The sequence below is a fragment of the Tursiops truncatus genome, chromosome 10 (genome assembly GCF_011762595.2).
Source record: "Tursiops truncatus isolate mTurTru1 chromosome 10, mTurTru1.mat.Y, whole genome shotgun sequence".
Lineage (NCBI taxonomy): Eukaryota > Metazoa > Chordata > Mammalia > Artiodactyla > Delphinidae > Tursiops > Tursiops truncatus.
This window is the reverse complement of record NC_047043.1, coordinates 47200853-47214038: the sequence shown is the minus strand read 5'-3', so window position 1 is coordinate 47214038 and position 13186 is coordinate 47200853. Positions and strand designations below refer to the sequence as shown.

Below are 13186 nucleotides of genomic sequence, written 5' to 3'. Positions count from 1 at the left end.
GTGGGAGATAGACGCAAAGAGAGTTTTAACTACTGATACAATTTTCTAAGGGCTTTCTATTTATTCTTGAGTCAGTTGCAGTTTTTAGTAAGTTTGTATTTCTCAAGGAAACTATCCATTTCATCTAAAATTTCAAAATAATGATATGAAGACGTTCACATGACTTCTTGCTCTTTACTACACCTATAACTGTATCCCAATTTTCACTGCCTATGCCAGGGGGTCAACAAACTTTTTCTGTTAAGGACCAGAGTGTAAATACTTCAAGCTTTGTAGGCTACAAACCACCTCAGTCATGTATACTCCTTTTATTTATTTATTTATTTTTAACAACCCTTTGAAAATGTTACTAACCATTCACAGCCTACAGGCCTTACCAGATTCTGCCCAGGGTATAGATTGCTGAACTCTGGCCTACATTATTGATTTATGCCTTCTCCTTTTCCTTAGCTTTGCCAGAGCTGCTATAAGATGAGAAAAAGAACACTAGCATACAGAAGGAACTGCAAGTATGGGTGGAGAGAAAAGGACAGATTGAGAGGGAGGCTCTGGAGGAGTGGTGGGACCTGAGGGGACTAAGGAACCAGGATGAGTCAAGGCGAGCTTCCCAGTTTTCTGGCTCCAAATGAAATGATGTAACCACTCACTGAGACAGGGAGACAAAAGAAACCCCAGGTGGTTCAGGGTAGACAAGCTGAATTTGAAGAGCCTGTGACACATCCTGTGAGTGGAAAGCTGGTATCTATTTGGAGGGAAGACAATAAAACTGGGGCAGTCTCCACACACTTCTTTTCTCCTTGTCTACAGTGAAAACCATATTTAGGCATCAGTAATTGACAGTATTATTACTGAACAGATTAGAAGAAATACTGTGATATGCTGATCTACTGTATATAATCAATTTCAGAATGTGATCTCTTCCTTTCACTCATACAGTTTTAATCTATACAACTCACCTATAATGTGTCCTGATGAACCCACTCTTTCTCTACACATCTTGCAGTGGTCTTAGATAAAGCACTAATTTTTTAAATTAGCTCCCTGAATAAAGACATAGCTTTGTGATACTGAACCATTTTTTCCATAAGTAAATTATAATACTGATTACCTAAATTTACCTATATTATAAATTCTAGGTTAATATTCCTCCAGAAACATTTTTTAAATGGCTTGCAAGAACTCCTTCTGATCATTCTTCTAAAACATATGACAAAGAAAATTCTAGAATCATATAAATATTGCTTTAGATTTTCTATACTCTTGGTGTTAAATCAGAAATAACAGACTTGAGAGTTCCCTGGAGGTCCAGTGGTTAGGACTCTGCGCTTCCACTGCAGGGGGCACAGGTTCTATCCCTGATCAAAGAACTAAGATCCTGCATGCCATGCAGCGCCCCCCCCCCCAAAAAAAACAGACTTAAAAATATATAATTAATTCTGATACCACTTGGTAGCACACTTATCATTAAATGTCAATTTTTAATTAATTATGATTTTATACATATTTCAAAGTTTCCCTCAACACTACAAATATTATAGATATGGCACTTTTTATTCACAAAATTACAGGGTGATTCCCTCAATGTCAATATGATGCATATGTTATACATTTGCACCAAAGCCTACAAAAAAATCAAATTTTGAGAATTTGCTACTCTATAGTCACATGAATTTATACTGAGATGAAGAATCAGGATAACACCACCAGGGAAAATTTCCAAAGCTCTAACTTCTCAACATTCTATCATCATCTGAAAGTCAATTTTCACCTTTTTCACTAGCTGACATTGTTAGTTCAGACTTTGCTCTGGGGCTCACGTGTTCCTGCAACATGCCATCCTCAATTACAAGGCAAATGACAGCAGCACTTGTCATGAATCCACAAAAATAACAGTGACGCAACTCAGAGCATCACAGAATCTTCCACTGGGAAGAAGTGACACCACCGGAAGGGCAAGGAATGCCTTTTCAACACTGAAAATGTTCTAATTTAATTAATTTAATTGTTATTTAGATAATGCCACTTTTTTTGTCTTTTTTGGAACCTCCTAGCTGCACTTACTTGTTCCCGCAGACATTTCCATGCTACTGTTTACTGGAGGAAAAATAAGAAAAATGTTTGTAGTAAATGTGCAAAACTGTTCTTATTAGCAATGGTTTCTACTTTAAGTCCCTCTTCTATACCAGCTACCAAGAGTCTCCAAATGAAGGGCCCAGGCAGATAGCATTGTGTACAATACAGCAGGACCAGAGCTCTCCACTGGTAGCTTTGCACTGCGTGCTTCACACCAGGAGCCCGGGAGGACTCCGGTCTCAGTGCTCAAAGACACTGATGCCCCAACCAGACTTCCCTGTGTCTGCCAGCTCGGTCATACCCACTTCTACAGCGACAGTGTAATATGAAAAAGGGGTGGGTGGGCAGGGGTATGGAGACTGGGAAAACAAAAACAGGGAAGATCAGTGTCCCTTTCCCACCGTCTTCCCTTCAAGCCACACTTGAATTGACAAAACAAAGAAAATCCATAGCAGGAAAGATTTTCCCCCTAACAGTCCAGCAGCCTCTGGCTATGAAACCTCAAGATGAAGGCCAGGAACACCCTTTAGTCTTCTTAAAGGCCCCTCAGGTTAAGTATCTGGATTCTGTTTTGCACATAAAATGGAGACTCACAGAGGGGATATAACCCAGGCCTCTGATAAAAGGGCAGGCCCCAAATCTTCTTCCACAACCCGACCCCTCACCTGGGGCAGTGGCCTATTTCAGAGGACTTCAGCAAACAAGGTCCCGTGAGCTTCCAAAGTCACGGTGAAGCCTGAAAGAACCCTTGGACAAGAAGATTGTTGGTTTCAGAAGCATCGTTTTGAACAAGCAAAATTCAAAACTTCACATTTCTTGATCAGAAAGTAAAGCTAAATGATTCTGACCATGGAGAAAATTATTTTTTTAAAAAAAAAGCAAAAGGACTGATTTGTCAGTTGGCTGAAAAGTACCTTCACAGAGAATAAACATCAAATATCAGGTCAGTCAGTAACAACAGAATCTTTTTATAAGCTCAAACTTACAAAACCCAGAAAGCACATCAATGAAGCAGATGTGCCTATTTCTGCTCTGCTTCTGGGTCACACACCACGGACTTCCCACAATCATTGTGCTACATTTGTACTCCTCTGTCCTATCAGCTTCCACTGGTAGTAACCACCTCGTTCACACCACATGTGCCCATTTCCCCAAAGCACCTATTTCTTGGACCTCAGATTCTGCAGATTGCTAGGTGTGAAAACTTCCTCTTCCACCCACATTACTTTAACCAAGATGAGGCCAGAAAGGGACAAGACTAAAAGTATACCAAAGCAGGAAATCGACTTATGCAAGAAGACATGCCAATTTTAGAAAAGCACTGCAATCTCCATTGTGGCCGTAATGTCTTAAATGAAAAGGCTTCACATTTACTTTATTTGGTAAAACTTCAAGACTGCCTTTTGCTACAAGCACAATCTCCCATTGATACCTAATAGAAAATCAGCCGTGTTATTACAGGAAACAGAAGGAATAAATGACAGCATGCCTGGGCCTCCCAGCAACACACCCCTGATTTATTTTCCCTCCGGTGTCCGTCTGGAACACAGTGGGCTACTTGCATCCTTACGAATGCTCCTCAATGCCTCTGGCCACACTAGCTCTACCAGTTCTTCCCCTCCACCTTGTAATAGTTCATAAAATTTAACAAAACACATGGACCACTTTGATAACACAGCAAGGGAATTATTTTTATATTGAGACCTTATTTACTTATTTCAAAGATTCAATCCTTGCTTAAATCACTCACATCTTTCTCAGGATAGCCTACAGAGCCAGTCTGAGTTCTGAGTTAAAACCAGTTCCACAATACAACTTTCTTCCTACCACCTTCACCAGACTGCCTCTGGCTAACCTTGGCTGAAATTCAAGTTCACCTTCAGAACAAAAATTTATCAAAATGAGGATATTAAGATAAATAATTAAGATATGTGTACTGTAGAGGCTGAAAGCAAACTCTAAAGGAGTCTCAAAAATATTCTGAACTATGGTAACACTGAAAAAAGTATAAACACTCCCTAGGTAAGCTCTGCTCCTACTCCTCCCGCGGCAATCCCACAAGGCTCCACCTTAAAAATGGTACTTTTTATGCTGTGCTCTCAGTGCTTGCCTACATCTCCAAATCTACTCGGCCCACATTTTCAAGTACCTGTTAGTAATTCCCAAGTCCCACCAGCATCAGAATTTCAACTTAAAATTTCTATAGTTTAGGGCTTCCCTGGTGGCGCAGTGGTTGAGAGTCCACCTGCCGATGCAGGGGACACGGGTTGGTGCCCCAGTCCGGGAAGATTCCACATGCCACAGAGCGGCTGGGCCCGTGAGCCATGGCCGCTGAGCCTGCGCGTTCGGATCCTGTGCTCAGCAACGGGAGAGGCCACAACAGTGAAAGGCCCGCGTACGGCCAAAAAAAAAAAAAAAAAAAAAAATGTATAGTTTAAATCTTTATTCTGCCACCCCAGTGGTTATATTCTCCTTCTTAGCTTAAAAAAAAAGCCAGCTTAGATTTATATAGTACACAGAAAAAGCACAATAAATATTTTCAGAAGAAAGGAAAAAGTGGTGGCAGAAGGGATCATTTTACAAACGCCATCACAGGCAGGAGCAGGCGTTATGAACCTGAGGCTTACAAAGCTCAAAGCAATCTTGCATCATCACCCAGCAAATCACTAGTCAAGTCAAACTCAAGCTCAATCTTCTGTCTTTATTTTCCATCTCCTACCTCTTATTTCCTTATCAAAGTTTACTTATTTAACATCACACTCAACTCTTGTTCTACCCAAAGTGCTCCCTGACCCCAGCACCTGAAAGCGAATTCTCCACCCTCTAACCCCACGGTGTTTCATGCACAAATGCTATGGCTCTAATCACACGTGGACTTAGAACACAGCACAGCACACTACCTACGAAATCTTCTCCTGCTAGATCAATGGTTGCTACAGACTGAACTGTGTCCCCACCACCACCATTTTCATGTCGAAGCCCTAAACCCAAAATGACTGTAGCTGGAGAGGTGATTAAAGTTAAATGAGCTCATATGGGTATAGCCCTAATCTGATAGGTGGCCTTGTAAAGAAGGGGAAGAACCAGTAGCCAAATCGGTCTGCACCTTGACTTCGAACTCCCAGCCTCCCAAACTGCGAGAAAATAAATGTTCACTGTTTAAGCCACCAAGTCTATGGAATGTTATTATGGCAGCTCAAGCAGACTAAGACAGGGTTTGGTACCAGAAGTTTTTGATTCTGGCTGCATCTAACAACCACACCTGAGAGGGCTTTTAAAAATTGTGATGTCTGGGTCCCACCCTAGACCAGTTAAAACAGAGATGCTGGGGTAACACCCAGGCATTGGTATTTTTAAAAGCTCCCCAAATAATTCCAATATCAGATTCTAGATTAAGAACCACTGCACGGGACTTCCCTGGTAGCACAGTGGTTGGGAATCCACCTGCCAATTCAGGGGACGTGGGTTCGAGCCCTGGTCTGGGAAGATCCCACATGCCACGGAGCAACTAAGCCCATGCACCACAACTACTGAGGCTGCACTCTAGAGCCTGCGAGCCACCACTACTGAGCCCGTGCGCCTAGAGCCCGTGCTCTAGAAGCCACCGCACCGCAACAAAGAGTAGCCCCCGCTCACCACAACTAGCAAAGGCCCGCGCGCAGCAATGAAGACCCAACGCAGCCAAAAATTTTAAAAATAAATAAAATAAATACATTTTTAAAAAGAAAGAAAACAGGCGTATCATGCCAGACACCCAAGGGTTAAGGGGCATAGCCCAAGACCCCTTCCCTCACCTGGCTGTCCAGCCTAAGTGACTGGAAGACATTAAAAAAATTTAAAAAAAACACTGCACGAAACTTAAGTATAATGAGGTCAGAGACCATGTCTCATTAACCTCCATAACTCCAACTCCTAGCATATAGTAAACATGCAATAAAACTATTTAATAAATGACACATGTATTTAAATTTTCTATATTTGATAATCATTATACTAACAAATAGTTGAAAAAATATATTCATTCATTTGATATTCATTCTGTTAAACACTTATCAGGCACCTACTATGTACCAAGCAACATGCTAAGGACTGTTTATACACTGATGTACCTTATTCTGCAGCATAAACATTTAAAACTCTGTCTTTCAATTAATCATATTTAGTTAATTAACAAATCCTTTAATCTGGAAAACCTCCCAGTAACAGTTCTTTAGCAAAATCACAATGCAGGATAGTAAACACCACGTTCTTAAAAATGTTTTCCCTCAATCTCTTTACTTACGAATGTAAAAGTATAATGGGGGCTGGTGGGGGGAGAAGGTTAATTTGGGAATCAAATTTGGGCACATTTTGTGTGGCCCACTTCTATCAAGTCTAAGGTACTTGCGTTTTTGACATCTATACACCTAGACTTTCCTAAAAATATAGCATTAACACCCCTAGAGATAAATAACCATACTAATCAAGTCAATGAAACATGAACTTTCCGTGCTGAGTCAAGAACCCCTTGAGACCAGCTGGAAGTATTTAAAAACATACAAGTTTAAGGCTTGAAGCAGCCTCAACTTCTGATACATCTTACTCTCCCTGCCCCTCATCCTCAAATCTCAGATTATGCCATTCAGAATTCTTAAAGGACCTGAGGTTACTGGCAAAGTCTGAAACAAGTCAGTCCTACTCATTCCCAAATTCAATTCGGTGCTAAATGCGTAACAGTACAGTGCCTCCTGGGGCTGGTGGAGAATGTCTTGCAGTCTAGGTGTAATTAACTGGCCTATCCTTTCTAATCATCCTTTCGCTAATATAAAGGTATGGAACCATATGAAAGACATTTACTGGTCACCACGCAAGGAAATATTCCCATTTTCACATCAGATTTTTCTTCATCTCTCAAGTTATGTGATACATATAGACGTACCCCGTCTATAGGTTTCATTCCATTTCTCAAGGAAAAAACTCTAGATTAGAATGAAAGAAACTCCATACCCAGGTTATTTGATATTTTGGTGGTTTTTAAAATTCCAAATATTAAAAAAAAATTTGCAAAACACTGGAGGGTGGTGACCATCAGGGAAAGCATCCTCTGAAATTAATTTTTTTAAAAAATGAACAAGACTTAGATAAGTGTGGGGGTGGGGCAGAAAGGGAAAAATTCCAAAAAGAAGGAACAGCATGTCAAATGGCCTAGATGAAAAACAAAAACAATTTGGCATGTTAGGTATATTTAAACTTTTTTACCACAACCCCGAGACACTTTACACCTGGACGCAGTACACACATCTATGTGTATTTATGTATGTGTGCAAGGGTATCCCTTCCTACCGGACCTGCCTACCTGATCCAAGCTCTCACTACCCAAACTAAGGTTCCTAACACTCACATAAGTTATTTTTAGGATGGAGCTGGTGTCCCTCCCGTGGCGGGGAACACAGGTGCCTCCTGAAGGAGAGAACCTGAAGCATCACACCTGCAACCTTCCCAGCACCGCCCTGGGGCATGGGAGCACTTGGCGGTTTTCCTTCTCGGGGTCCCCTCCCCCTACCCCTGCAGCAGGCCTGGGCTGACAGGCATCACAAAGCCCAGTTCCCTTGCCTCCAAAGCAGGACAAGCCCTGCAGCACACCCTTACTCAGCCTCCTCCCCTCCTGCTCCTGTTCCCCTCCCTCCCTGGCAGGTTTTTCCTAAGAACACTCCATGAATAAATGATCTGCACATTAAACACCCAAGTGGTGCCCAAGTGCCCGAATCTCGTTCCTCAATACCGTGCCCAAGTAAAGGAACCACAGCTTGTCTGAGAAATGAGTAATTCTATGGCTGGGCCAGGGGAGGCCCTACAGAAGCCAGAGATATCTTGTGTGAGAAAAAAAAAAGGAAATGCTCAAAAAATGATGGGAGCACATCCCAAGGACCCAGAAGCTGGTTTGAACGAACTCTCACTGGCCAAATCTGAGAAAACGTGAGTACCAAAATAATTACACATGGTAACAAATGATGAACCATGGAGAAGATAGAAATTCATGAGTCCACACCAGTAACAAATCTGTAAGTTTCTTGTCTACAGCAAAATGTCAACAACCATCTAATAAACGTGGAGAGAGCACTGGAGGTAGAAAACCATCATTCTGTAACCATCATAGGAAAGACTGAATCAGGCAAAAATCAATGGAGGCTCAATTACTTATTAATTACAAGAGAGGAAAAAACATAGCAAAGAAATGGGACAAGACCTTGGCCGGGTGGTCAAAATTACAACCACCCACGAGGGACGGACCTCCCATGCCTCCAGGTGTGATGCCCCAATGCAGATGGTTCAGCTGAGATCTCGCTTGGGCTCTGAAAAAAAGTCAGATCAACACACAATGAAGGAAAGTTCTACCTGTCACTCTTGCACTTGCAGTGTCTTCCTGTTATTCTTGGATAAAATTCAAACTCCACCAATGGGATTAGGAGACATTGCATGATCACAGTCCAAACCCCACGGGGCCTCCAAAAACATCCCTCTTTGACTTCAATGCTTCTCTCTTTCCTGTGCTCTCTGCTAATGCCAGCGTTTTTAAATTTCGGAGAACAGAGGACTTCCCTGGCAGTCCAGTGGTTAAGAATCCGCCTTCCAATGCAGGGGACTTGGGTTAGATCCCTGGTCAGGCAACTAAGCTCGTGGGCCACAACTACTGAGCCCATGTGCTCTAGAGCCTGCTCGCCGCAATGAAAGATCCCGCATGCCGCAACGAAGATCCCACGTGCCGAAATAAATAAATTTCAGAGAACAGTTTCAGGTTGTTAATCTAATGAGACAAAAGCAATATATTTTCTAGTGCAAACATGATTTGAGCTTAGCAATACATAAAACGTGGGAGTCAGATTTTTAGCTCTCAACTTGAATATAATTTGTGTGTAACCAGATACTGTGAAAACACAGAAGCAATAAAATAAAAAATTTTCTAATCAACTACATTATAGTATTTTTCCATATTAATCACACAATGCTCAGAAAAAGAAAAAAAAAAAGATTCTCCCAACCGTTTAGATGTCTAACTTGAAAAGCAGAATCTTCCAGTGACTGAGTGTGCTGGTATACCTAAAGCTCATCTACCTCCATCTCCTTGGGAACCACTAAAAGAACCCATGCAACCTAAGTATTCCAAGAGCCGCCATAATGCCATCCTCCCAAGATACACACATCTTACTCACGGATTCCCCTTATTCTTCCCCACGTTCTTCCCCTTATTAGACTTCTGGAAGAAAACACCCATGAAGGGAGACACACGCACACACTTAAGGGAAATTCTCTCCTGCTGCCCCCACTGTGAATCCACCCTAATAGACGGGGCAGGGAAACTTCCTACCCTGCTCAAAGAGGAAAAGGTAGAAGAAAAACAGAGGAGAAGAGAATCTCTTCCAGTTGTTAGAAAAAGTAAGAAATCAAACTTCTCAGGCCCAGGTTCCTGTGAGTTGTCATCTGGGAATATAATCATGTCAGATGATTTCTCTGGACTCTGGAAGCAGCAAAGGCTTAACTGGGTGTCCTTTCAGGACAGCACTGGGCTGGACTTCCCATGACTGGGCTATTTTACAACTCGTTAGGGGCAGAGGTTAAATTCTAGAACTTTATCCAACAGAGATAGAAATAATATCTGACCAGTGGGAAAGATAATGCCCAAAATGACAGTTTATGGTCCTATTTAAATTAACCAGCTTTTATCTAAGCCAACAATCTATGACATATTCTAGCATCTACCTTCTCAATGCTTTCTGGAGTGTTTTTTACATTTTACTGGTTCCCTTACTAATTACTGAGTTGAAGAAAATCTTCAACACATATTCACTTTGTATTAGCCTAAGTAATCATTCTACCTTTCTGGAAATTCTGCTTCAACAAGCACCACTTGTAACACCCTTTCTATAGGTGATCAATAAACAACCTCTAAAATTTCAATCACCTAAGCTTGACTGGAGTTTTAAAATAAATACAATACTTGCAGAAAGAGTTATAAATTGGTAAAGTTATAACTTGGAATAAGACTAACTGCTTAAGTCCTTTTATAGGAGAATGAACTATACTGTATATTTCTTGAATCATTACTATGTGATCGAAGGTCCTGTTTACAGCTACAGATGTAGGGAGAACTTCCCTAGGAGCAGGGAGATTAGGCTGATAAGAAAACAAAGCTGAAGATCAAGTCAATAAACCTGGGAGATTTCAGAGCTGTGTTTCTCCTCTGCATGTTAGAACTGCCCATGGACTATTTTAAACCGCCAGAGGCTTGGGCAAAGTAATTCTGAACATCTGCAAGTGCAAACAGCAACTAGTATTTTTTTTAAATTTCTCTCTCCCTCACACTTTCCCTGGGTGTTTTGGACTCTCCTCCAGCTTTTCTTCTTTGCACTCAAATAGTAAGAGAAAATAGGGAACGTAATTATGGCTGATAAGCTTCCAAAGAGTGCTGGTATTGCCTCTACATTCACAGAAAGGAAAATTGCTTAAATAAAACTACATATAAGTATGCAACCTGCATTTCATTGTTGGGTTCAGAATTTCTTGAGAAAAATGGACAGTTTGTTAAAATGGCAGTTAGTTAAAAGCCGCTGCCAAATGAAAATCAAACTTGTATGAAGATTTTTTAAAACCTAACATAAACCAATGAGAAAACAGATTTTGCTATATAAGCTTCATTTGGCATATCTACTCATCTCAGAAACATACCACTGTGTACTGTAAGAAGCAAGAGGAATATCAAAATATGAACCTATGTTTCAACCTATGAACTAAACAAAAATTAAGTTTAAAAAGAAAAAAGCTGACTTCAATACATTTGTATCCTGATATTTAAACAAAGAAATATTTAAAAAATCGTCCTACTTGCTGAGTCCACTTTCTTACTTTCCATTCCAGTTTTGTTTCCATGTCTGCTTTCATCTGAATTTCCAATGAGCATCATGTTGTTAGACTGGACCATCACCAGCCACCCAGCTGAAGTCAAGAGCCTAGGAATTACTCTTCATGCCTCCCTTTCGCTCACCACTCTTATTCTATTCAACAGCAAGTCCTGTCAATTTCTCCTCCAAAACATCTTCCGAAGCTTTGTCTTTCTTTCCATGTCTTCCTAATACCAGCCCAGGCCAATACATACCAACATATCTGGCCTGGACTGCTGCTAACATCTTAACCTTCCTCTCAGGGCCCCTCTACAATGCTACCACTGCTATCAGGGTAGTAAAGGCATAAAGTATCATATTATGTCACTGCCCTCTTTAAAACCTTCCACACGTTTTTGATAACATCAGGAAAAGTCCAAATGCTTTCTTATCACCGCTCAAGCCCTGCAGCATCCAGGTTCTGCCTACCTTCCCAGCATCTTTCCTGACAGATCTCCTCCACACTCTGGCCCTCACTGCAATCAAATCATTTAAGCACTTGCACCTTGGAGCGCCTTAGCATACTGGTTCCTTACCTCTTTACAGGACTGCTTTCTCTGGTCCTTCAGATGCCAATTCACATGACACTTCCTCCTAGTGCTCTTCACTGACCCTTCCACCTAAAGTGGTCCTCGCTTTACCATCTACCTCTGTCACCACTTATTTTCTTCACGTTTACCACAATCTGTAAAAGTGTGTAACGGGGAGAGAGGGGTGCTGCCTTCTTTCTTCCACCACTAGAACACAAGATCTAGACAGAGCAGGGACTTTCTGTCCTATACACTAGTTTCCTAGGGCCTAGAACATGACACGACACACAGTGAGGTGGCAACAAGTATCTGTTTACTCCATAAGGACTCAAACGGCGGCACGGCCGGCAGCACGGCCTGCAGCCCGGGCTGGACGTGGGATTCTGAGTCCCACCCGGACTCGGCTCCCCCAGCCACAAGACTTGTCAGCTACACGTCTATTTCCTTGTCCCCGAGTCACCAAAGGGGCTGTTTCACGTCTTGCTCTCCAAAGGTCGGAAGCCATTCCTCCTCCCACCGCCTTGAGTTTTCACGTCCATAAAACGAAGGGAATGTCCTAAAGCCAATCAGCACTCCCCCCAGACCCGCAACTCTGCGAGCATCCTTCGCGCCGGATACCGCAGGGGACCCCTGAGGACGGCGTCGGAGGCGGGCACTGACGCCGCGCAGCACCAGGAGGGCGCGCCGAAGTCAAGGGGACGGGACCGGGAGTCCGGGGACACTTTCCAGAGAAACGGGCCCTCGTCCTGACCGGTGTGTTCAAGTCGGACCACAGATATTTAAAGGAGCCTGTGCCCCAAACTGTGCAAAGAGCATGATGACAAGGAAGCAGGCGCTAGAGGGGAAACGTCTGCAAGCCACAGTCGGACCACCATCCCCGAACCCTCCCGCCGAGGGCCGGCGGGCCGGGCGCCGGGGACGCGGGAGGGCGGGGCGGCCTCTGCGCCGCGCCACCTCCAGCCCGCCCCCTGCCCCACGCCCGCCGCACGCCCCCGAGGATCCGTAACCCCCGCCTCCCGCCCCGTACCTGTGGGGTCGAGGGCCATGTCCGCGCGCGGGAGGTGGCAGCCGCGTGGCCGCCCGCACAGGTGGGGCGGGGCTGGGCCCCACGTGAGATGCGGTGGGCGGCACGCGGGATCAGGAGGAGGAGCGCGGGGCCCTACGCAAAACTGGGCGGCCCCTACCCCTCTGATTTCCTGGTCGCGACTTCCGCCGCCCACTGCGCCTGCGCACTCCTAACCCCGCGCTCAACCCCGACCCGAGTGAGAGGACTTGTTGGAGGGAAGGGCCGGGGAGGGCGCGTCGCTGCGCGCCTGGGGTCGGGGGGGGGGGGGCCGCCTGGACCGCGCAGGCGCGCTGGGGACCAAAGGGAGTGCCTGCTGGCCCATCCTGTAAGTAGCGTGCCCGGGGGATGCGCGTCCCGGGGCGAGTCGGTTCAAGTCCAAGCCTCTCCCTGCACTCCCGCCTTCGAACCAAAGGAAACAGACTGCTCCTTTGTTTTTTCTTCGTTAACGTTCATTCATTCATAAGTGTCTATTTCATGCCTGCTAGGTTCCAGCCACGGTTCTGAATACTAGAGGGAAATAACTGGATAAAAATAAGGTCCTTAAGTCCCGAGGCGCACAGTGTTGGCGGGGAACCCGGGTATGGGCAGCACGCTGCTAAATG

The 13186-nt window shown here is 43.9% G+C and overlaps 1 protein-coding gene across 9 annotated transcripts in view; it reads right to left on the bottom strand.

Annotated features, from left to right (window-relative positions):
* Positions 1 to 12750, bottom strand: part of CMC1 (C-X9-C motif containing 1) — a 76819-nt gene extending 64069 nt beyond the window's left edge. For 2 of the 9 annotated variants that reach the window (XM_073810925.1, XM_033864504.1), the window contains exon 1: positions 8300 to 8365. In XM_073810925.1, coding sequence (XP_073667026.1) covers positions 8300 to 8350 — 51 coding nt within the window. In that variant the 5' untranslated portion in view covers positions 8351 to 8365. Of the gene's footprint in view, positions 1 to 8299; positions 8406 to 8448; positions 8745 to 12545 lie in introns of those variants that run through there. The other 7 variants (XM_073810927.1, XM_033864505.1, XR_012334530.1 and 4 more) reach the window with 6 other exon arrangements.
* Positions 12751 to 13186: the final 436 nt, after the last annotated feature.